Genomic DNA, 24,789 nt, shown 5'->3' on the forward strand with positions numbered 1-24,789 from the left:
GAGGACGAGGTGGCTGGATGGAGTCACTGAAGCAGTTGGTGTGAGCTTGGGTGGACTCTGGGGGATGGTGGAGGAAAGGAGAGCCTGGAGGAATGTGGTCCATGGAGTCGCGATGGGTCAGACATGACTTCGCAACTAACAACAACATACTAATTACACCAGGGGTTTGGAATAACAGTAGTGTTTATCATGGTTTAAAAATGTGTATAGTCAAGGCTATGGTTTTCCCAGTTGCAATGTATGGCTGTGAAAGCTGGACCATGAGGAAGGCTGAGCGCCAAAGGATTGAGGCCTTAGAATTGTGGTGCTGGAGGAGACTCCTGTGAGTCCCTTGGACCGCAAGGCGATCAAACCGGTCAGTCCTAGAGGAGATCAAACCTGACTGCTCTTTAGAAGGCCAGATCCTGAAGATGAAACCCAAATACTTTGGCCACCTAATGAGAAGGAAGGACTCCCTGGAGAAGAGCCTGATGCTGGGAACAATAGATGGCAAAAGAAGGAGGGGGCGGCAGAGGATGAGGTGGCTGGATGGAGTCACTGAAGCAGTCGGCGTGAGCTTAGCTGGACTCCGGGGGATGGTGGAGGATAGGAGAGCCTGGAGGAATGTTGTCCATGGGGTTGCGATGGGTCGGACACGACTTCGTGACTAACAATGACAACAACAACATGGCAGTTGGCTGGAGACTTAGCAGGTCCTCCCGTCACTTGCTCACAGTCTTTCCCACTTAAGGGAGATGTACTATATTTCTGTGGAAATTCTACCAATTCTTTTCACATGTGCCAATAGTTGCCTCTTTTGTGCTGTTCTGCAAAGCCCATGGTCAGGGAAGCTGGGAGATGAAGTCCGGGAGATGGTCCAAAACTTCTGGAGATCAACTTTCTGTCTGTGCCTGATTAATAAAAGATCTCCTTCAAAGAGGGCACAGCGAAATAGGAATCATGGCCATGCTACTCTGAAGTGCAGTGTGGTAGCATTAGAGGCAGGGTCTTCTCACTCATGGGCCCCCAAAATGGAAAGCTCTCCAAAGGAAGACCTGCCTTCTCCCTTCTTGCTTGCTTTCTCACATGTGGCTTGGTGTGCCAAGATGCATTGAATTTTGTATATCGGATATGCTAGTCTGTGTAGCATTCGTGTTTTAATATTCTATTATTTTTCTATACATGCAGTAAGAGTCATTTATTTTTACATTACATCTGGATTTAATGGGTCGTGACCAATGTTAGTTCTACTTAAATTAGTCCACTGAAATGAATGAGATTTAAGTTAATCATCATGATTAACTTTATTCCCATTCATTTCAATGGGTCTATTCTAAATTGGATTTACATTAGATACCACCCACTATCATTTATAAATATAAAGAAATCTAATTTTTTAAAAATGATTACTCAGATTTGGGTCTGCAACTTTGGAGAGTTTGGTCAAAAGCTTTTTTATTTTCTCCTTGTCCTAATTACAAATATTAGATTCTAGTACACCACAAGTTAAGAACGAGTTCCAATCCTGAGATCATTTTTAATTGCTGTATAAATCAGATCATGTATATAAAAAGCATATAAAACACTTAAGAAACACCTCCTTATACACTAAAACATATTAAACACAATGTAGCATCTTAATAATGATAATACTATAGTAGTAATAAAGTAACTACAGGTACTTTATAACTTGGAGAGAGAGAATTTGTATGGATGAATGTAGGTACCCAGGACAGCTCTTAAAACCATTTAGCTAGAAAGAAAGACAGAAAAAATAGTAAAAAGATTATTAAAGGTTAACACTTTTTGAGATACCATTAAGTCTAACATTAACTGGATGATGATGAAGATAGAACCGATGCTGGAGAGTCAGGGTTTGATTGCGCTGCTGGGAGCAAACGCACTAGCTTGGATTTTCCAGGAGTATGAAGAGTTACTATAGTTCTACAAAACTAGCTCCAATTTTCCAGCTCACTGCTTTCCCCCCGCCCCTCCTTCCCTTTCCCTTCTTCCTTCCACCCCATGCCGCCCAGCGCTTGCTGCCTGTGGGCACCACTTGCTGATTAAGGACGAGGCAGGACTTCTGAGCTCGTTCGTAAGTACAGGTAATTCTTAACTCGGATGTTCATAACTGGGGATCATGCATTCCTATGCGCAGACATGCCATTACTGGTCGACATGTTAAAATCTGCTGTTCTCTCCGTAATTAACAAACTATTTTATGAATGCATAAAATAGTTCATTCCTGTGCATGCATGCTGGAAGTAAATCTCATTTATTTCAACTCCAGGGAAGGGATATGGGATTCCAATTGTGTTTCCTTCTCTGGAGACCCTCTGCAGATTTGGTTAATGGAGCTTGACCTGAACAAACCAGAAGATGTCTTACGCTGTGTGCCTCAAGCACATAGAAAATGCAAAAGGTAGAGAGCCGCTTTCCACATCGTCTTCATCATTTCCTTCATCATCTCTCCTTACAACCAGGCTGCAATGCCTGGGCTACAGTTATGTAACACTCATGGTACAGAATGGCTTTCCAGCTAAGAGCTGTAGTATTTTTTCTACCCTCCCCTTCCTGGTTTGCCTAATCCTCCCCCATTTGTCTAATGAAATAAGACTTACATCCGTTGCGGAAATCCGAGGAAGCAGGGTGGACGCTGGGAATGCTCTCTGCAGATGCCATGTTACAATATTCCCGTCTAGCGTTTACGGAGCAGAATGTACTTGCTGCCTTTGGCTTAAGGCTAGCAGAGGGACGAGCAGGAAACAGCCGCACTGCAATAGACATGCCTGTGAAGGAAATGTAATGTACATTAATGCGCAAGCTTTATGCCTCGGCCATCTGACATCCTCTGGGGTGAGGCGAGGGCATCCACCGACTCCGGTGAAATAGCTTTGTTATTTATTTACTTACTTGAAGTTTTTATGAACTGTTATTTAGTAGACACTCTCAGAACAGTGCATGGCAATTAAAATGGCATAAAACCAAAACATATACATAATAATTATATTTTTAAATATGATAAACCACAACAAACCAAGTAAATAACAACACCTGATCCACAGCGACCAATTGTCATATCATAAAAACCAGTGTAAAATCAAAGCCTTCCATTTAGCAGTTAAAATAACAGGAAAATGAAAGGGTTTTGACCCGAAATGTATAAAGGGTCAGCACCAGTCGCAGCTCTCTGGGGAGCTGGTTCCATAATTGGGGTGCCACAGTGAAGAAGGCCGTTCCCCTTCTGACCACCATCCTTATTTCTTCTAAAGGTGGCTCCCAGAAGGACCTATGTAGATGATCTTAGGGCCTGGGAAGAGATGTTCCATTAGATATCCAGACCCTAAGCCATTTGGGAATTTATACATCATTGCAAGCACCTTAAAATGGGCCTGGACTTCAACTGGAAAACAATGCAGGTGATAACAAACAGAGCTTATATATTTGTGTCAGCCCGTCCCTGCCAACAGCTGGGCTGCCCCATTTTGTATCAACAAAGTGTCGGAACTGTTTTCAAGGGCAGCCCCATGTAGAGCACATTACAGTAGTCCAGGCAGGAGGCTCCCAGAGCATGGATTCCCAAATGAAATCGCTGGCAGCAGAACCGAAGCAGAACCATCCATCTGGCCATTATTTTCTGAGTTAGGAAGCGCTAGACATATATGCATACCTGCCTCTTATTTACACCTAAACAATTTGCAGGCTTCATGGATACTCTTTATGTGTCATCCCTAGGTCACCCTTCAGTCGAGGCCTGCTTTTACATGTCAGCCCAGCATTATAGTTTAACTATGGGCTGTTACTATGAGCAGCTCAGAGTTTATAACCGAACAACAAATTATAGATTTTATCTCTCAGCTCTTCATGGTTAATTAGTGTACTTAAAAATCATAGCTCAGAGTTTGATCCACTGGAGGTCTAATATTGTTAATTCTTCATTTACCCATATGTTTTGTTATTGCTCAGTGTTTATTTCTTTTTGGGTACAGGTAATAGTATAGATAAACCCAGTACTGGAACGCTCTATTTACCGATTTACTATTTACTGCTATTTACTGATGTACATATTCATTTAAATGATATACCAGCTGGATGAAAGCAAGAACCAGTGAGATCGATTAGACGAGTCAGTTACTGGCCCAAAATTATCCGGCGATCCTCTTGCTCAAGTGAAGAGAAGAATTAGATTCTCAGAGCACCATAGCTCAAAAGCAATGCCACCAACAGTAACAGCCACTTCTGTCCACTACCATCATGACCAAAGCTATGGAGAGCCATGAGTTCCACAATTTTAAATCCACAATGCACATGTGTGTTGTCCAATGTTCTACAAAAGTCAGAGCTTGATGAGGCTTTGGTCAATTTCTGGCATGATTAATTCAGAGCTAATTGCTAATTGCACTGCTGCTATTTCATCAAGCAAACAAGCAAGAGGAAATGAAGTTTCTCCTTCCCCATGGGCTCATCCCAAAGATGTGTTATAATACCGCATCCATCACTGCATGAGAACCTCTGTTTGTTAATGCTCCCTTGTTACGACATCTGAATTCCTCTAAGAGCTGTCAGGAGTCAAGTTTCAGCTAATGTCAGGAGGCAAAGTGATTGTGCAGCAAATTAATGTAATAATGCATCATTAAACTAACCAGATTATTTGGTGAGTTGCAGAAGCGTGGAGTGAGGGAATGCCTGGGAATGGTGGCTATTTTCCAGGAAATAACTGGTAGGAAGAAATTTCCCAGTTCTCCTCATTACACCAGGAATGTCATGTAGAAGATGAGTGGTTTTTCACTGAATTTATGATAGCTGACTCACTGAGGGATTCATGGAGGCTCCATCATCCAAGCACCCTCCAAAATCTGGTTTTGCCACTAATTTTTAAACAGCGGAGTGCTGGGGACATGGTGCATTCCAGCCACAGCTGAAGAAAAAGTTTGGTTTCTCCATTGGTTTCTGGAGGCAGCTGACCCTTCCCACCTACTGCCCAGGGTCAGAAATAAAGCAAGTTCTACTGAAAATGGCTTTATTTGCATGCCATTCTGAATTTCTTTGCTCGTTTATGATCAACCTAGGTCTTTTTGCTGGAGCACTCTCTGTTGAATACAAGACTATTTTATTAACATCCTTGCTTCTGGTGTCAGGTGTGTGGATAACAGTGGAAATATTTACCCACTGGGAGGAACATACTCTGCACAGGCTCAGAGACACTCCTCTCTTTTTCTATTACTTCATCCTTTTCAGGGTTTTGCGGAACAGAAATCTCTGAGGTGAGCAAAAGCTTAATTGCAGACAGAATGCCCCAAATTGAGTCTTTGGCATCGTAACTACTTTGGACTGGGAAACACCATGACTGGTTGGTTCTGAACTAGTTGAATGGAGAGACTTTCTCAGTCACAGAGGCGTCATCAGCCCTGCCTCAGACTTAAACTCTGAGCATCGCTAGAGCACCTTTTTAGAAAAGCAAAATTACAGCCCTGAACTTCTACGCAGACAAACTAACAAAGGTGGCAGCAATTTGCATATCTATTGTTCTCAAACTTGCATCACAGGCTGTGGTGCAAGTCTGAGAATGGAAGCAGGTGTGGTTTTGCCCATATCCTTCCCCATCAATGACGCCTTGAAGCCTACAGTGAAGACAGAGAATAGTAATTCTTTTAAAGTTTTTCTGTCCCACTCCACAGAATGAAACAGAGGGGAGCTGTTGCCTATTTTAAATGCAAAAAGTATTTTGCATGCAGGAGGAGCCAAATAATAAACTTTGCAAGATACTTTAAAACTAGGGTGCAGAATCTCAGTCCTGGGACCTCTTTAAACAAGACATTTAGTGTGCTCTTGGGAGTCCTCACTCATGGGAATTTGCTGATGATTTGCATGTCTTTATCCTCTGGGCCTCTCCAGTGTTTTGCAACCATCTGTGTGGTTTTTTGATCAAGAAATGTGTAGTAGAGGGCTTCCTCTTCTGAGCCATCTGCTTTGCAGGATTAAAATTGGCTCCTTTACAAATGGTTTTTATTGGGGGGGGGGGTTCTGTGCCTTTCTATATGATACAGTACACAACCATAAGGTGATGCTTTCGCAAAGCAGAATTGCAAAAATACACAAGTTTCTCTTTCCTATTCATTCAGCCATTTCCCGAGAAGACTGGATTTCCCTTGCTCTGAAACAAAGCCTCGGAAATGCTTGAAAAGCGCAGAAAAGGTTCTGGAAGATGATGAGCTTGTGTAAAGCACCCACAAACTACTGTGAGTGAACTACCACCAGAGCACAATGCATACCTCTGTTCGAAAGACTCTGGGACTGAAGTTCTGAAGTTCCCCTTTTGAAAGATTGACACACTTTATTATCTGACTTTTACTCTATGCAATGGCATTTTTGCCTCTTGCTGTCTTGTAGGGAAGCTCAGGATCTGCAAATGTGGGAAGGAAACCTTTGTCCATTTGCACAATTCCATCACATACCCAGGGCTTTTTTTGGCATTCAACGCACCGGAATGGCGTTCCGGCACCTTTTTTTCCCAATGGATTTTATGAAGTGATTTTGAATCGCCTGTCGGCGTAGCAGGTCAGCAGCAAACATCATTAACATAGTGCCTGCTGGCGCTTTTGTGTCCACGCTGATAGGGCGCTGCTCGGCTTGGGATGCTGCTCGGCTTGGGATTGGTGTGTGTGAGTGCTTACTGCTGGCGGCGACATGAGTTCCAGCACCTTTTTTTTTTTTTTTTTTACAAAAAAAGCACTGCACATACCTAAGGATGCAAAATGGAGGACCATACCGCTGGCTGCATCACCTTCTCTCCAGCCAATTGTTCAGCTTTTCTGCAGTTTTGGATGCAGGGAAGCCCTGTTGCACTCATAACCTGCTTGGGTTCCTCGCGGGCAGCTGGCTGCACACCACGAATAGAATGCTGGGCTAGATAGACAGATTGGTATGTGAGCTGGAATGGCTCATCTTCTCTTCTTCCCTATTCTAGCAAGTTGAAATTCCTCTCCTAAAGCTGCAATTGGGAGTCAGGCATTAAGTTAAAATACGTTGCCATTTTGCACCTGCCCTTTTGCTTTTAGGTCAGTCTGATGCCCTTATGGTAACCTCTCCCAACCTGAAGCTCAGCAGAAGAGATGGCCAGGGCGACTTCTTTTATTGGCCAGGGTGACTTCTTTTATATTGTTTATTTCTTTTATGTTGTTAATTTTAATTTTATATTGTTATTTTTGTGTTTTATTGTGTTGCAAGCCGCCCCGAGGCTTCAGCAAGGGGCGGCATAGAAATGTTTTAATAAATAAATAATAAATAAATAAATGTAGTCCCCTGCCAGGTGTCAGGTTGGGAGAGTTTGCCTTAGGAGGTATCCCCAAAGAAGCCCTCTTCAGTGGACTTCTTTTCTTAGGAAAGAGAGAGAGAATGAGAGAGACAGAATACCACGAGGACACCCATATGACCAGGCTGCACTCTGCTGGAATTAAAAATTAGTGCAGAAGCAAAAGAACCAGGATAAGATGGGCTCACTTCGTGCCTTCCTGGGGGCAGAATTGCTCTCAACACTCTTATGCGCAAAAACAACACCTGCCTCATGTGGGGAAGAAAATGCAATGCCACCTTGTCCATAATGTCATGTCGTGACATGCTGGCGCAAGTCTGAGCTGGTTCCTTGAGCGACATCCCATAACCAGGTTCCCGTTTTCACTCTCTTCCCTCGGATCAGGAAGAGCTCTGCTGCAGACTTGTACTAAATGCTTACCAAGGACCTGGACTTATAGCCCTGTTCAAAAGCCAGTTACAGTCCCCATGCCTTGGTGCATTTTGAATGAATAGGCAAAATTCAATGGGTAATCCATAAATCAGCCTTCTACGCACTCGCACACTCAGACGCGTGTGCACATGCCTGCACACACGCTCACTTGAAGGAAGGCCAGATGTGGAAAACCGTAAGAAACTAGTAATGCATCTCTAGTGCCAGTAAGAACAAAAAACAAAATCACTAAATCACTAAATAAGACTCATCCATGAATTTAACAATTCAGAAACCAGTGCCTGGCAATACCTTTACTAGGACCAACCAAAATGGCCTTTTGCAACCCAGGCAGAAAGCAGAAGTGGCAACACTGCTCTCTGTCATGTGTGAACTGCCATACAGCTTCAGCCAACTATGGGCTGTTTAACCCAGGGTTAGCAGTGAGCATGCGAACAACGTCAATTGCCAATGCTATTATGTGCTATTGTATTTCAATGTATTTTATTGTGTTGTAAGCCGCCCCGAGGCTTCGGCAAGGGGCGGCATAGAAATGTTTAATAATAATAATAATAATAATAATAATAATAATAATGGTGTATCGTCTGGCGGACATGTAACAAAAGGCTGGGCCCAAAGTAAGCTTAAGAGAGTCACACAGTCTTGCATGGTCTTGCCACTGTTGAGAATGCCTTGACGGCAGCCGCAATAAGGATGACCAAGTTCAGTCTGGAAAGACCCCTTTTGCTTTAAAGTTCAGTAGTTTTATTGAAAGATCACCCAGGATCCCTGCATGCTCCTGGGTAGTGATTCTCACCACGAACTATAAAATCACAGCCCATGTACAGACACTTTTATAACCTGCTAGTCACATACATCAATACAGAGTGTTACATTTCCAGATAATCAAAGTACAATAGTATCCTGATGTTTTTAGGCATGACATACTGTTCTAAACCGATCGGAAATACTGGTAACAATAGTATGGACAACATTACTGATTGCTGAATTGACCTGTCAATTGAGTAGACCTCTTTGCAGTTTGGATCCTGTTCGATCGTGCAAATGTGTCTGATGGAGGAACCATTCAGGAAATCTGGTTTGACAACTACACTGTGCTGGCGCTTGCCTCTGTGGGGCTAGATGCTTAAGTGGATCCATTCAGAACCAAATGGGCACCTTTGGCTCAGCTTTTCTGCAGCTAATGAGAACACAGGTATTTCCTCACTAATAGTGTCAGCCTACAGCAGCTTCTCAGTCAAGAATTCCATCTTCTTAAAAAAACAGCAGCACTGGCTTGGAATGCTGGTGCCTTCTGAGAAAAGGGTGCAGGTTTGATTTTATAACTCAGAGGTGCATATAAGGAAATCACGGGATGAATCTGACCGAACACACTTGAGAGCCCACTATCGGGCCTATGCTGTGGCGGTGAAGGCGGCGAAAAAGAAGTTTTTTTCTGCTTCCATTGCCTCCTCACAATGCCGTCCAGCGGAGCTTTTTCGAGTGGTGCAAGGCCTGGTTCGCCTGGGTCCTAAGGAAGATCCGATGCCACCCTCAAAGGCCCGCTGTGACGACTTTGCCAGGCATTTCAGGGAGAAAATCGCTCAGATTCGTCACGAGCTGGACTCCACTAATGAATCAGAGGTCTCTGAGGAGTCGCCAATGCCGTCTGGTCCAAATTACTGGAGGAATTTCAATTATTGCGGCCCAATGATGTGGACAAGGTGCTTGGAAGAGTACGTCCCACCACTTGCCTATTGGATCCTTGCCCGTCTTGGTTAATAAATAACTCCAAGCACGGGATTGGGACCTGGATTTTGGAAGTGGTTAACGCTTCTCTGAGGGAGGGTCGAGTGCCTGCCCCTTTAAAGGAGGCGGTAATACGACCGGTCCTGAAGAAAGCGTCACTGGATCCAGAGATGGCCACTAACTATAGACCTGTGGCCAACATCCCGTTTCTGGGCAAGGTGCTGGAGCGAGTGGTGGCGGGACAACTCCAAGCACTCTTGGAGGAAACTGATTATCTGGATCCTTTTCAGTCCGGCTTCAGACCCGGGTACAGTACTGAATCTGCCTTGGTCGCCCTGTACAACGACCTGTGCAGGGAGAAGGACAGGGGGAGTACATCCCTGTTGGTTCTTCTGAACCTCTCGGCGGCTTTCGATACCATCGACCATGGTATCCTTCTGGATAGACTTGCGGGATTGGGGGTTGGAGGCACTGCTTTGCAGTGGTTCCGCTCCTATCTCGACGGTCGATTCCAGAAGGTAGTGCTGGGGGACCATGTCTCTACGTCATGGCAGCTATGCCATGGGGTACCACAGGGCTCCATTCTATCCCCTCTGCTATTTAACATCTATATGAAACCGCTGGGAGAGGTCATCAGGAGGTGTGGGCTGCGGAATCATCAATACGCTGATGATACCCAGCTTTACCTCTCATTCTCCACTAACCCAGATGAGGCAGTGGCTGTGCTGAACCGGTGCTTGGCCGAGGTAAGGGAATGGATGAGGGCCAATAAACTGAAACTCAGCCCAGACAAGACGGAGGTCCTGTTGGTTGGCGGATCGGGTTTCGGAGAGGGTGGATTTGACCTGGTCCTGAATGGTGCAACACTCCCTCTTAGGGATAAGGTCCGCAGCTTAGGAGTACTCCTCGACCCGGAGCTTTCTTTGGAAGCTCAGGTGACAGCGGTAGCGAGGAACGCCTTCCTTCAGCTTCGGCTGATTAATCACGACTGGAATACGACTGCCTGGCGACGGTGACACACGCGCTGGTGACTTCCCGCCTAGACTTCTGTAACGCGCTTTACGTGGGGCTTCCCCTGAAGACAGTCCGAACACTTCAATTGGTGCAAAATAGAGCTGCCAGGTTGCTGACGGGGACGGGGCGTTATGCTCACATGACTCCAGTCCTCCATCAGCTTCACTGGCTTCCCATTGAAGCCCGGGCCCAATTCAAGGTGTTGATTATGACCTACAAAGCCCTAAACGGCTTGGGTCCTGGCTACCTGAAGGAGCGCTTATGTCTGTATATGCCCGACCGCCCTTTGAGATCTGCAGGAGAGTCCCTTCTCCGGGAACCCTCCATGAAAGAAATTAGGAGAGTAAGTACCCGGAGGAGGGCTTTCTCTGCGGTGGCACCCAACCTATGGAATTCACTCCCCAAAGAGGTCCGCCTGGCACCGTCGTTACTGGTTTTTCGGCGCCAGGTAAAGACCTTTTTATTTAAACATCATTTCAATTGTTAAAACATATGATCTGGCCTGGGCAACTTCTTCTTCCTTCTCTTTCTCCTCCTATATTTTTATTTTATACTGATAATTTTAATTTTGTATTTGTAAATCAATGTATTTTTGTATTGTTATATTTAATGGTAATTTATTATGTACTATTGTATTTCAATGTATTTTATCATGTTGTAAGCCGCCCCGAGGTTTCGGCAAGGGGCGGCATAGAAATGCTATAATAATAATAATAATAATAATAATAATAATAATAATATCCTTTCCTACCAGGATTTATCTGAATTTTCCCAACACCACTCATTCATTAACTGCATGTAACTAAGGGAATTAAAAACAGTCCTGTGCATGTTTAAATGTGGAAAGCTCCTAAAATTCCCAGCATTGTAGAGCTTTCTTCCAATGTCTAAAGAAGTGGGGTTGCACCCTTATTAATTATACTAATTTTATTCTGCTTTTCAGTCCAAAGATTCTCAAGGTCATTACAATTTAGCATTGTTAAAATCAGCTCAAATGAATGAAGGCTAATATGAAGGCAGAATATTAGTTACTGGACAGATAAGAAATGTATTAAACAAATAGATGAATAAATAGATGAGTATGATTAGAGCTTTGGCAGCTGGGCAGTATGGAAATTAAACAAATAAAAATGAAAATTGGTGAGATGGAAGAAAAGGCACACAGCTGCGTGCGCTGGGAGCTGTGCGCTGTTTTTCCATCTAACCCTGCATAGGAGCGTGCCTTACTGGCCATGAGGTCTAAATCGTTCTCTATCCCTTCCCCTCTCATTGTTGAACTACAGTTCCCAGCATGCCACGGGAGGACACATCCACTTCCCTTTTTTCACCAAAGAAACGACATGTCCCGTCAACCCCTAGCAACAGCGGCACAATCCAGTCTCCTCCCCGCCGAGACTCTTGACTGCTCAAAACTACACCCCCCAGCATGCTCTGGGGTCCGTGCGTGCGTACGTGAGGGGTGAGGCCTAGACGTGTCAGGGAGGGAATGTTCGGTGCCCGCTTTTTCCTCAGAAAGCCATGGCGGCGGCGACTCCTGTGGACTCCCTAGCGGCTGCCTCTTCCCGGCCGTCGGGCGATGCTGCCCGGCCGCCTCCTCATATGGCTGCGCTGGTGCTGGCTCGCGGCGGCAGCAAAGGAATCCCGCTGAAGAACATTAAGCTCCTCGCTGGGGTCCCGCTGATTGGCTGGGTACTGCGGGCAGCCCTCGACGCGGGCGTCTTTCAGAGGTGTGCGCATGCGCGGGTTTGCATTCTCCCCCCCCCCCCTTCTCCCTCTCTTTCCCTGCATGGTGTGACGGTTCTTTTGTTTCCAAAGAGCACTTCCGCGTTCGTTTCGAAGCTCTTGCTTCTCCTAAGACATCAGGAAGCGCCCTGCTGGATCCGACCCAGGGCTGTTCTTGCCCAGCACTCTGTTCACACAGAGGCCAACCAGCTGCCAGCGAGAAACCCACAAGCAGGGCGTGAGTGCAACAGCACCCTCGCACCCATGCTCCCCAGCAAGTGGTGCACGTAGGCATACCGCCCCGACACGGGAGGTAGCATTTGGCCCTCGGGGCGCATAGCCCCCCGTGGCTTTACCCTCTCAGACTTTGCCCGGCCCCCGTTCAAAGCCATCCAGCGGAAAAAAGCCCCGCAGCTCCCAGAGACCCCAGCCAGACCTACTGGGAGTTGAACGACAACTTCTCCATTTAGACATGCCCAGAACTGCACACTTACTTTATTTTTCCTCTCCCCTCCCGATTCTTTTCTCCCTGTGTCATCTTTGATTGTAAGTCTGTGAAGCAGGACCCCCACCCCCACCCCAGGATTATTTTAAGCCACCCTGGCAGCCCTTTTTTGCTGGGGAGAGGCAGGAAAAAAATCCTTTAAATGAACAAATAAATGCTCTGTCTTGAAACAGTTTTGTTGCAGATAGGAAAGGAACTGAAGTTAAGAAGTGGTGCCTTATAATAATCCTGGTGATGTAACACAGAGTTGTTATTTCTAGCTAAAGAACCACCAGCAACTCCAGATGTTAAACATGCTTTCTGAGACAAGATTAGGGTACTATTAAGAATTGGTGATTTCAGAACTTTTCAATTGTGTCCATTTTCATGAGGACTAGGAACATAGTTCTGAAAATTGAAATAGTGTTGCACTGCCATCTCTTCACAGTTCCTAACTCTTTAGCTACTTTGGACATTTTATGGAAGGAAAGAATGTATGTATTCTAAATCAGATAATCACTATTTCAGAAGAGTCTAATTTCAGTGCCCCTTATGGCATGATCCTGTAGCCACTAAGTTAGGCAAATGTCTGATTGCTTTCGGTAGGGTTTACTGCTGAGTGAAGGTGCACAGAATTGGGCTGGATGTTCTCTGGTGCATTGAACTCCCGTGGATATAGAAGTTCTTCCTGTCTTCAGTTTTCTCTGCCCACAGGCCCTTAGGAATGGTTCCCCTCCCACAAGAGAAAGCCAGTTGATCAGCTGTTAAAAAGTTTGTTGTGTGAAGTCAACCCCTGCTCTTCCCATTTTGCAGGTTAGACAACTGAGGCAGAGCCATTGCGACTCATCAGTGAGTCCTTGGCTGAGCAGCACAATCACTGATACCCCTTTCTGAAGATAGGAAGGAAAATGGGCCAAAGAGTATATCAATCAAATGCTTTAAACTTTCTGTGTTAACATCTCCCTCGCCTAGAACAGATCCCACAGGTACCAGGTAAGAAAGTAGCTCCTTATCTTCTTGTCTGTCTGGGCAAGGTCCTAATGTTGTTGCTTCTTTCTGTTAACAGCGTGTGGGTTTCCACAGACCACGATGAAATTGAAAAAGTGGCCAAGCACTTTGGAGCACAAGTCCACCGAAGGAGCTCCGAAGTGTCCAAAGATTCCTCTACTTCTTTGGATGCCATTGTGGAGTTTCTTCAGTATCACGATGGTATGGTGATTGTCATTTATGACATGTTTGCTAAAACATTTACAAACCCGGCCTTCCATTTTTAACCAAACACTCAAGGCAGCCTTGGAAATACTAAATAAATAAATGTAAGAACCATCTTTAAAGGGAAGAGGCAGTTCAGAGAACAGTTCAGAAGTCAGCGCAATTTTCCTGGTGCACCCTGCGTGGTGGATGGTTGTCCGAGAGGAGGCGAGGTGACCCTCAATCGGTATGGAGTTCCCATCTCCTAGTTGTGGCCACAAAGAAGGCCCTTTCCTGAGCCCATTTCAGACATGCCTTGACCACAGATCGAATGAGAAGAGGAATCGGCGAGCTCATTCTTAAAATGGGAAAGCTGGGGGGTAGGAGTTGGCAGGGCAGGCAAAGGGGTGGGTGCCCCGTATTCATGCCAAAAGGAGCTTCCGAAACCACTGGCCAGGCTAGGGGCTGTGGCCCAGGGCAAGCCTAGCTGAGATTCTCCCCATCGTTCAGCTTGGGGACACTTTGGGTCCAGCAGCATCACCAGGGCTACGTACGGGCCCCTCCCCAGGCTGCAGGCGGCCTCTCCTCCTCCCGCCCTGGCCCAGTGCTGTGCCCCAGACTCAGCTGAGGACCTCTTGAGCCGGCCCCCTACCACCCGCCTCCCTGTTGCCTCATCCTTGACTGTCCATCCACGGTCCTCGGATTGGGGTGGTACCTTTTTCTCATTGTTGGGAGAGTGACCCACTTTCTTTTGGTGCCGCAGATTCTTCCAGTGCAGATCCAGGTTGCTTGCATGCAGGTTCTCCCTCGCCCTCACCCTCTCGCTTTGCATTTCCTCTGCAGCAGCTGTGCAGTATTCCACTGCCATGAGCCAATCCCATTACCTTTGTCTTCCTGGGCTTCCCCCTGTCACATCGAACTGGAAGAGCCCTTCTGCATCCTTCTCTTGCCACCCAGCAAAAGATCAGGAGGTCTGCTGAGTTCTCTCCCCGCCCCCCACTCCTAGCCCACAACAAAAGCTTCTTCAGTAGCCCTGACTAGTAATCAGCCCATTCCTAAAGCGAACAAGAAAGTAAAGCTAGACCGCCCCTGCTGAGAGGAAGCAGAGAGAGAGAGAGGTGAAGGAACACACTTCAAGTGACTTCAGGGATCCACCTCCGGCTCCCTAACCTTGCAGTGAAGAGCAATGCAAGGCCATTTGCCTGCTGAGAATGTGGGACAGATTTCTACCGGGTGCTAGAAGAACTAGCAGCTCCCAACACGACCAAAAGCAAACAGAAACTTTCATTTCCTGAACAGGGCGAGTCCGCAGAGCTCCCGCAATAGAACTTTTCTGGCCTAACCTGCTCTGGTCTGACTGGCGTTTCTGCTCGTTGCCAGAGCTGTGTGAGGAAGTTCCCACCTGCAGATGGAGGCAGTGCGGGGTCAGAGAAAGATGGGGACCATGCCCATTGAAGCCAGCGGCTGCACACGCCTCTTTCTAGCACTGATTGGAACATGGCCGCTTTTAGTTTGGCCTTATAAACAAGCCTGTAAGTGACTTGCCTGCAAACAGAGAAAGCAAAGAAGGTGAGAAGAAAGAAACTAGTTGTTTCAGGCTGTCAGAGGGGCAGAGGATTTAACGTGTTTGCCTGCTTTTATTAAAAAAAATGCAGGCAGCAGTTATGCATTTTGAAAGATGTTGCAGGTTTTAATCTAAGCTTCCAGTCTTTTAAGGACTTTGTCTCCTCGATGCCGTTCTTCCTCCCCAGAGGTTGACATTGTGGGAAATATTCAAGCAACCTCGCCTTGCCTGCATCCCACCGATCTGATCGGAGTGGCCAAGATGATCCACGAGGAGGGCTTTGACTCGGTCTTCTCTGTCGTGCGGCGCCATCAATTTAGATGGAGCGAGATCAAAAAAGGAGGTATGGGGATACCCGCATTTCCAGGCGGTGTTGCTGCTTAGAACAGCGGCAGATGTAAACAGTGCTGGGAGGAAGGCGCACACCTAGGTTAGCGCCTCTCTCTGTATTGTGGAACAGACAGGTCAGCTAAGCTCTCTGTGACCAGGCTGGATAAAATCTTGAGTCATCAAAACTGCTTTGTTTGTCTGGATCTTTAGCCAGTCTCGTCTAAAAGAAACTCAGGTACTGATGCTCCCCAACCTCTTTAAGGCCTTCAAATGGAAAAGAAAGAGCTTCACTCTGCATAGCCCAGTGATCCTGGCAGTCTTTCAGGCAGGAGCTGGTGTGACTCCAGGCCCCACTGCCTGGGGCTTTCCTAGGCTGTGCAGAGCCTCTCCCACGTCTCTGCCCCCTCACTGCTGCTAGCTTTGCAAGCCACCTTGGCTGGCTTCAGACAGGGAGTCCAGCAATGGAATCCCTCAGCTGGGTTGTATCCCTCACTGAGCTGGACCAGATGTCCTCCAGGGTTCCTTCCACTTGTGTCTCTATGCATATATGGGCCAGTGGCAGCCCTGCAAGGGCGTAGAGGGGAGGAATATCCCAGCCTTGTCAGTGGCACCACCTGGAGTTTAACCTGGAGCCACCTGGCCAATGTGGATAATGGGAGGCCTTTGGCTGAACCCTCCAGGCTCCTCTTACAGTGTTCTGCCTGCAAAGCGTGTGCTCTTTTACTGAACTGCAGTTTTTTTCTTGCAAGATCATAGAATCATAGAACCATAGAATAGCAGAGTTGGAAGGGGCCATGAAGGCCATCGGGTCCAACTCTCTGCTGTTGCAGAACACCATGTTACACCATCCCACTCAGATGGCTGCCCAGTTTTTTTTGAATGTCTCCAGTGTGGGAGAGCCCACCACCTCTCCAGGCAGCTGGTTCCACTGTCGTATTGCTCTGACAGTGAGGAAGCTTTTCCTGATGTCCAGCCTCAATCTGGGTTGTCGCAACTTGAATTGATTGTTCCGTGTCCTACATTCTGGCATGAGCAAGAATAGCTCCTGACCTTCCTCTTTGTGACAGTTTTTGAGGTCCTTATAGAGGGATCTCATGTCCCCACTCAGCCTTCTCTTCTCAAGGCTGAACATGCCCACTTCTCTCCGTCTCTTCTCATAGGGCAGTGTTTCTAAACCCTGCATCATTCTTGTTGCCCTCTGCTGGACCCTCCTCAAGGAGACATACACAAAATTTTGATAGAACAGGATTGAACTTACAGTGTGGATCTCTTTGCAAGCAAATTCATATTCCTTTTCGGCCTCTCCCCACCCTCCGGTCTTCTCTCTAGTGTGCGACGTGACTGTACCTCAAAATCTGAATCCTGCCAAGCGGCCCCGGAGGCAGGACTGGGATGGGGAACTCTATGAAAACGGATCGTTTTACTTTGCTAAAAGGCCCCTGATTGAAAGGGGGCTTTTGCAGGTTGGTGCTGCTGTCGGCTTTCTAAGCCCCTGCATGTTCCTCATGGCATTCCAAGCTGGATTCGAAACTGGGGTGGGGGACAAGTGAGTAATGATAATTCCCTTGATACAGATTAGTCATCCCTTGACAGTCCTTTAATTCCCTGCAACCCAGGAGGGGATGCTGGTTCTAAATATTCTCTCCGTATCATTTTCTGCTGAAAATTCCCTTCCAAAGATACTGTTTGCAATCTACTTTTTGTTCAAACGGCACTGCCAGGAGCAAATGGCTGTACAGTTTCCCATTCAAGCTGTCATCTTCCAGACCTCCTCAAAGGAGGGCTTTGGATATCAACCATAAGAGACAGCGCCATTCCTTCCTTTCTGGAGAGCTGGACAACTGTACTAGCTGCCAGAAGGAAGGTTGGGTAGGAAATTCTGCTCTCCTTCAATACTGGCACATGCCCTGCGGAGTGTTTACACAGAGCTCTCCCGCCAAGTCATACAGTCTACAATCTTTCTCTCTCTCTCTCTCATGCTCATCTCTTGTTCTCCAGCAAACGTGGCTGATGTGTCTTTTTTTTCCTCTTCAGGGTGGGAAAATGGCTTATTACGAAATGCGTGCTGAGCATAGTGTGGATATCGATGTCGACATCGACTGGCCTATTGCGGAGCAAAGGGTCCTGAGGTAAGAACAGAAAGCTGCTCTTCTCCGTCTGGGACTGTGATATTTCCTCCCTTCGCAACTCCCTGGTGGTACATCTGGCAGAATTAAGTGGCACAGGTCACAGCTGAGATACCTTGCAGGTTTGACTGTTGCGCGCACAGACAGACACACACACTCGCACACACACCATGAATAAATCTTCCCCGCACTTAGCAAACTAGCATGCCAGGGGGAGGGCTCCATTGTATCTCTCTCTCTATAGGCATTTATAACTTGCTCATCTAAAGATGTCAAAGTGGCTTACACTATTCAAAGAAATACAGTGAATAAGACTAGTGGATGGGAGGATATTGTAACTGTGTAAGAGAGTGTGCTACCGCATGTCCTGCTAAAAAGTTTTGTAGGACTACTTTAAAACACGGGGGGAAAGTCAAGCTAAAGCTCAGTGTGACCACTTCTCATAGAAAGCAGTGGGATGTGGCTTAAGGCACAGCCCCATCTGTGTTTAGACAGGAAACTGTCCTGCGGCTCCTGACATTCTGCAGACATTTGCCTGTCCAAATGCACAAAGAATTTCACCCTTGGTCGTGTCTCCCTACAGTCCATGGCACTAGGATGCACTGAAGTCCCCTTGGCTTGCACTCTGCCCCTTTGGGGAAATGACTCGGTGTGGTTGCACAGGGGAGGAGGCCCGCAGCTGAGTGTCAGAGCACCTGCTTTGCAGGCAGAAGGTACCTGGCTCAGTCCACGGACTCTCCAGGTAGGCAAGGAAAACACCCTGCCTGAAACCCTGGAGTGCTGCTACCGCTGCTGCCAGTCAATGTTAACAGCACTGGGTTCCACGAACCAAGGCTTGACATGAGGCAGCTCCCCGTCTTCCTGTGCTCTTCAGCCTGCTCAGTCCCAGGGGCTTTGTGCAGGTTGCAGTCGCGGAAAGCAAAATAAAATCAGGCACCTCGTCTCTTCCTATCTCTTCTCTCATGTGCTCTGTGCACATTTGTCCGGACTAGCAAGCCCTCTCCGTGGTCCAGTGCCACCTGCAGTGTCGCAGGCAAACACACATACACATCATGGCCTCGTTCTCTCTGAGGCTGTAACGAAAGCTGTTTCTGGGCCTCACCACTTTAGTTCCCCATGCAATTGAATGCTGCCTCCCCTCCATCTGAAAAGTCCATTCACCCTGAACACAGGTAGAAAACACAGCTCAGCCCCTTCTCCCTGATATCTCTCCTGCGAGTGCTCAGAAAATTCCATCATGTTGACCCCTTCTTTACAGCCTAAGTTAGTACAGCCCCGTTGGGATGAAGCCTAGAGTCCCTCCTTGTTTTGCCCTTCCCCTTCCCTGCTCATGCTTGTGGGGAACAGCATTTGCAAGCTCGGTTTCCCCTTTCTGTTGGTAATTGCTGCATCCTTGTTTCCAGGTATGGGTACTTCGGCAAAGATGCCTTGAAGGAAGTGAAGCTGCTGGTTTGCACCATTGATGGATGCCTCACCACGGGGCACATTTACGTCTCGGAAGATGCAAAGGAGATTGTTTCGTACGACGTCAGGGATGGAGTGGGGATTAGCTTGCTTCAGAAGAGAGGTGTTGAGGTACATTTTCGCTTCTTGCCATTTTAGAGGGGTTTGAAGGTCATGACTGTTGCTCCTTTGATAAAGGAGTTGCTTGATTGCAAGGCGTTCCCATGGTGGATTGGGCCCAAAGTAAAAGGGAGGGGACGAGGAGCAGAAAGGGCCATGGCCAGGAATAACCGAAGAACCTGCACATGGTTGTTTAAAGTCGTCGTCTTGTTGTTAGGTGACATTGTCTCCGACTTATGGCAGCCTCATGCATGAAGGCTCTCCAGATCCCTCTGTCCGCAGCAAGCCGCTTCAGCTCTTGAAAATTCCAAGCTGTGGCTTCCTTTATGGAGCCAATCCATCTCCTGCTTGGCCTTGCCTGCTCAAGGCGTGCCCTCAGTTTTGTCATTTTTGCTTCTAGGGAAAATCTCTCTCTCTCTCTCTCTCTCTCTTTCTATTACCCCATTTTATTACTATTACTATTACTCTGTTACTAGCATCTCAGGATGGTTTACAACAAGCACATTTTAAATTTTAAACAATTTAAAACAAAATTGTTGTAAACCACCCAGAGATCTTTGGTTCCAGGGTGGTATAGAAATAAGATGATGATGATGATGATGATGATGATGATGATGATGATGATGATAGGGGAAACAGGCTTGATTTGAAGTAGGACTCACTCACCTTTCTGTCAGTCCAGGATATTCACGCATTAAAGTTCTTACCCCATTAAATAGTTTTAGGAAAAGCATGTCAATTTCTACAGCAGGGACAAAACATGCGGAAGCGGGAATTCCAACCAGGGAGCAAGGGCTTAGCATAAGGGCGACAGGTGGAGAGGAAGGCGGGCGTTGCTTTCTGGGGTACCCCAGCAGGCCTTCTCGGGTCCCCACCCGTTTCTCGCCCCTGTAGTGACTGGAGGGACCATTGTTCTGTTCCAGCACTGCCCTTCCGTGTCGCTCCAGCAGCACTTTAAAAACAGACAAGCGTCTGTTTCTAGGTTGGCCAGCCCTTGAAGGCAGCACTTGCAATAGGAAGGGACAGTTCAGCACACTGGAGCTTCCACAGCGCAGCATTTTCTTCTAAGGGCTCTGCTTTACTTACCTTCGTTCCCTGAAGCGTCAGCTTGGCCGGTTTGTTTTGCTGGCGGGCTCACAGCTCTCGTCCCCGTGTCATTTGGTCTGACCAGGTGCGGCTGATCTCCGAGAGGGACTGCTCATCCCGGATGCTTTCCGCCATGAAGTTGGGATGCATCAAGGAGGTCAACGTGACCGACAAGCTGCACGTGGTTGAGAAATGGAGAAAGGAAAAGGGGCTGTGCTGGAAGGAAGTGGCGTACCTAGGTTTGCTCCTCTCTCTGTATTGCAGAACAGACAGATCCGCTGAGCTATCTGTGACCAGCTCTCTGGATGAAATCTGAGTCATCCAAACTGGTTTGTTTGTCTGGGCCTTTGGCCAATCTTGTCTAGAAGAAACTCGGGCGGTGATGCTCCCCAACCCGGTCTTCAAGGCCTTCAAGACATGAGGAAAAGAATTGAGAATAAATCTGCCAATGTCATGGTGCCTTCATCCAAAGCTAGGAAGCGACTGTACTCTGAATGCTGTGTGCAGTTCTAGTCACCACACCTCAAAGCAGATCCTGTAGAGCCGGACGGTGTAGGAGAGGGCGCCTGAGATGATCTGAAGGCTGAGGTGAACAGCCGGGGCTCTTCAGTTTAGCAGAAGGAGTGAGTCAGGAGGGCTGTGATGGAGATGCATAAAATTGTGCGTGGTGTCAGGAAAGCCTCTAAGGTTTTCCTCTCTCTCCCGTAACCCCTAGTTAGCCAACAAAGCTGAACGATAAATTCCAGAGAGGGTAAAAGAAAATGCCACTTCACATAGCAGATAAATACGCTCTAGACTCCCCTGTGGTTGGTCACTATGGGAACAGCATCCCACACTGGATCAGCCTTGGGTCAGATCCAGCCGGGCTCTTACATGTCTAGGCCCAATTTTACTGGGAAGTCCTCTTGCACAAGCCCTTTATGCCATAGTTAGTCGAAGTTTTTTGTGTGTTGCTGTGAGTGTCCCAAGCATCTTGGGAATGCAACCCGGAAATGTAAAAAATGAATGGTTGGACTTGCAGCAGTCCAGTAGTGGCGTCCTTTCCCCGCCACCCTTTCTAAGTCCTGATCTAACATGCACGGATGCTTCTCCTGCTGCAGGAAATGAAGAAACGGATGTGGAGTGCCTGAAGAAAGCTGGGATGAGTGCCGTCCCTGCCGACGCCTGCCCAGCCGCACAGAAAGCCGCGAGCTACATCTGCAAATGTAACGGTGGCCGTGGTGCAGTGCGAGAGTTTGCAGAGCACATATTCCTGCTAATGGAAAAGGTGAATTCAGCAGGAAAGAAACTATGATGGTAAACCCTGAAGATGCCGGCACCACTCTTGGGGAAGAAGTCTTTGAGTTTGCTCTGCTGATTTCTTTTGTTGTGTACTCATTGCTTGGTTTTGTATATTTTGGGAACCCAAAGGGCATTTGGGGGGGATTTTACAAGATGCACTTAAACCCCATCAGGGCTTTCTTGCTGGTGCATAAGCCAACCAAGTGAAGCCAGCTGCAGTCGATGTTACTCGGTGGGACTTCCAAAAATGCTCACAGGAAGGCCTGTCTTTTTAGCAGCCCGTTTTTTTTGGGGTGGGGGGACTAGTAGGAAGAGAATTTTGGTGGTGGGTCGTTGTTTTTTAGACAGGTAGTGGTCATGATTGTGCCAATGACAGAAGGTTATGACATACAGGGGTAGTTTGATGAAACTGACTGGGCTTTGTTTAGAACTGAATTTCCTTGCAGAGAGTAGCTTTCTAGACACACACACTTGCTCTTTGCTGTTGAATAGGAATATAGCCTCTCCATTGGGCTCTCTCTCAGGGATTGTGTATCTGCAGCAAGGTATGTCTACAGACTGCACAGGGTTGGGGGAGACCAAATCTCCCCACCACACACACACACTCACTCACTCACTCACTCACTCACTCACTCACTCACTCACTCACACAGAGTTCTAGATTAGACATCAGGAGAGGCTATGGCTCAGTCTCAAAGCACCTGTTTGAAATGGGGGCAGGGAACCTCTGGAAATCACTGGGCTCTTCCTAACATCCATCCCAGCCAGCACAACCAGTGGAAAGAGAGGATGTGCAGTCTGGCAGCTGGAGGGCAGAGGCTCTTGCGCTTGAGCTGAAAGCAAAGGTGAGGTAGTCGGAGGCCTCCCTATGTGTTACTCTGCAGCGCAAGTCTTGCCTCACCATTGGTTCGGGCTCGTGGCAGTTGCAGGCCAAAGCAGCAGGTTGCCCACCCCTGTTTTAAAGGATTGGGCTGGGGGGTGCCATGAACTGACGGGCGACCCTGGAAAGCTGCTGTGAGTCAGTCAACAAAGATTGGGCTGGGTGGACCACTGTGGTGCTGTAACGCAAGGTCCCATGGAGCCAGCTCCTCAGCTGGCGTGGTTTTTGACACCCCCCTGGGTGGGTTCATCCCCAAGCTGGGCCTTGCTCCTTTTGGCCTTTGCATCCCAACTTCTGCTACTGGCGCTGCTCATGCCTCGTGCTGGGCCACGGGAGCCCTCCGTTTTGAGCTCGCTCTTCCGATGCAGTGCTCTCATCTCCTCATTTTGCCCTCAGAGGGTCAGCACATACAATCCACTGAGCCGAAGGGTTCAGAACTCATCTCTCCTTTGTGGTGAGGGGGCATAATAGGAAGCCGCTTTTCAAAAGAAATTTTGTGCATATAGGAAGAAAAAAGTCATGCTGGTGGAAGGTTGGGTCGACCACCTCCCCCGATCGCTAGTTCTGAATCAAGGTGTGTGTTTGGGCAGTTGAAATCTAGCACAAGAGCTTTCAATCCTGCAGCCACAAGTGGTATCACCTGAGAAAAGGTTCCCCTCCTTTCCACAAGGCCGATTAAATAGGATGGGCACTCAGAGGCGTACCACACGGGGGTCTCTTCATTTGCAAAAGATTCTTGGGTCCACCTGCTGTGTGCAGAGGGTCTGAGCCATGCAGGGTCTGAGCCCGTTGGCCATGCAAACCAAGAATCCTTTGAATGAAGCCCCCTGCAGGAATAAGGGAAGTCTGTACCGCCGGCATGTAACTCGCTGCCACCCATTACTTGGTGGTGTCCAAAGGTTGGTTTCCACTCATACCTGGCCCGTCCTGCATTGACTTAAGCCTCTACCTTGGAATCCCTTGGCTTTTTTGCAGAGCAGTCTTCAGGCAAGACTGGGCGTATGGACATAGGAAACATGTGCAGACAGGTGCTTGGTCAATCCAGGCCCGCATCCTTGGCTCTCTGCTAGGCAACGGCCTGCCTTTTTGGCCTCAGAATAGTACAGAATAGGGTAGGTAACAGTTTTGCAATTGTGGACACATTTGTGCAATGCCCTTGGGTGCCACCACAAAATGGCTGCCATGGGAAGTGCGCCAAAGAACAAAGTACAAGGCAGAGTTGGGGTCTGCGCCTCAACACAGTAAACAACTCCTTTGAACCCACAACTGATAAGCACATGGGCTAATCTTTTAAAAATGAGTGGGAGGGATGAGGCGCCAGGAGAGGTGTCCATGGGTGCATTGCAGTGTGTTGTACATGGTGCAAAGTGTGACAGGCATTTGTAAATGCACAGGTGCACAAGAAATTGCCTTGAATTACTTGTAAATGGAGCCCCGTGCTGGTTTTGAGGGTTGTCTCCAGAAATATGGGATACCTTTTCCAGCTGTCCTGGTGTGATCATGTTGGTTTTATTTTGTAGATTCTGGGGGTTAAAAAATCAAGGACTTCTACTGTTCAGATGCTCTATTGGACAGTACGGCTATCAAAGAAATCTTATGATTTATTCTTGTTGATTATTAAGACACACTCCTCTACAAGCTTAGCTAGAAGGGGGCCTGAAAGTCAGTGCATGCACCAGCCAGCTAGGAACTGGAGGCCTTTTCTCTCTCTGAGCTTGTGCAGGATTGTGCCCTTAAGGTACAATCCTGTTTGTGCTGAGATAAGAAGGAAGGCTTACACCTCAGCAGTCCCCGGTCAGTGCTACTGTTTGGGGCATGCTGGAAATTGTAGGCCTTTTTTCGGCCTCAGCATGCATACAATTGTACTCTTATAAGGGCAGATAATAAATCACCAATGTTATAAAAGAAATCTTAGTCAAATTAGGCTTCATTTTTCTGTTCTAAGAACAAAAGGTTACAAGCTACTGTATTTTCCCCTTTTTATGAGCATAAAATCTGCTATTGTGAACCAGCCAGAGAGCTTTGGCTGTTGGACAGTATAGAAAATGAATAGAATAAGAAGTACTGGAAAAGCTTGTTTTCACTGTGTGTCTTCAC

The 24,789-nt window shown here is 47.3% G+C and overlaps 1 protein-coding gene across 2 annotated transcripts; it reads left to right on the top strand.

Moving 5' to 3' along the window:
• Positions 1-11,912: 11,912 nt before the first annotated feature.
• Positions 11,913-24,764, top strand: CMAS (cytidine monophosphate N-acetylneuraminic acid synthetase). Of its 2 annotated transcripts, none has more exons than XM_044452200.1 (8): positions 11,913-12,192; positions 13,738-13,880; positions 15,614-15,769; positions 17,086-17,212; positions 17,784-17,885; positions 19,286-19,457; positions 20,617-20,770; positions 21,632-24,764. In XM_044452200.1, the coding sequence occupies exons 1-8, from the start codon at positions 11,984-11,986 to the stop codon at positions 21,823-21,825; spliced, it is 1,257 nt and encodes a 418-aa protein (XP_044308135.1). In that variant the 5' UTR covers positions 11,913-11,983; the 3' UTR covers positions 21,826-24,764. The 2 variants fall into 2 exon arrangements, with proteins under 2 accessions (XP_044308135.1, XP_044308134.1); XM_044452199.1 differs by having other exon boundaries at positions 11,915-12,192; positions 17,086-17,219; positions 17,791-17,885.
• Positions 24,765-24,789: the final 25 nt, after the last annotated feature.

Source organism: Varanus komodoensis, unplaced genomic scaffold, assembly GCF_004798865.1.
Source record: "Varanus komodoensis strain SLA01 unplaced genomic scaffold, ASM479886v1 scaffold70, whole genome shotgun sequence".
Lineage (NCBI taxonomy): Eukaryota > Metazoa > Chordata > Lepidosauria > Squamata > Varanidae > Varanus > Varanus komodoensis.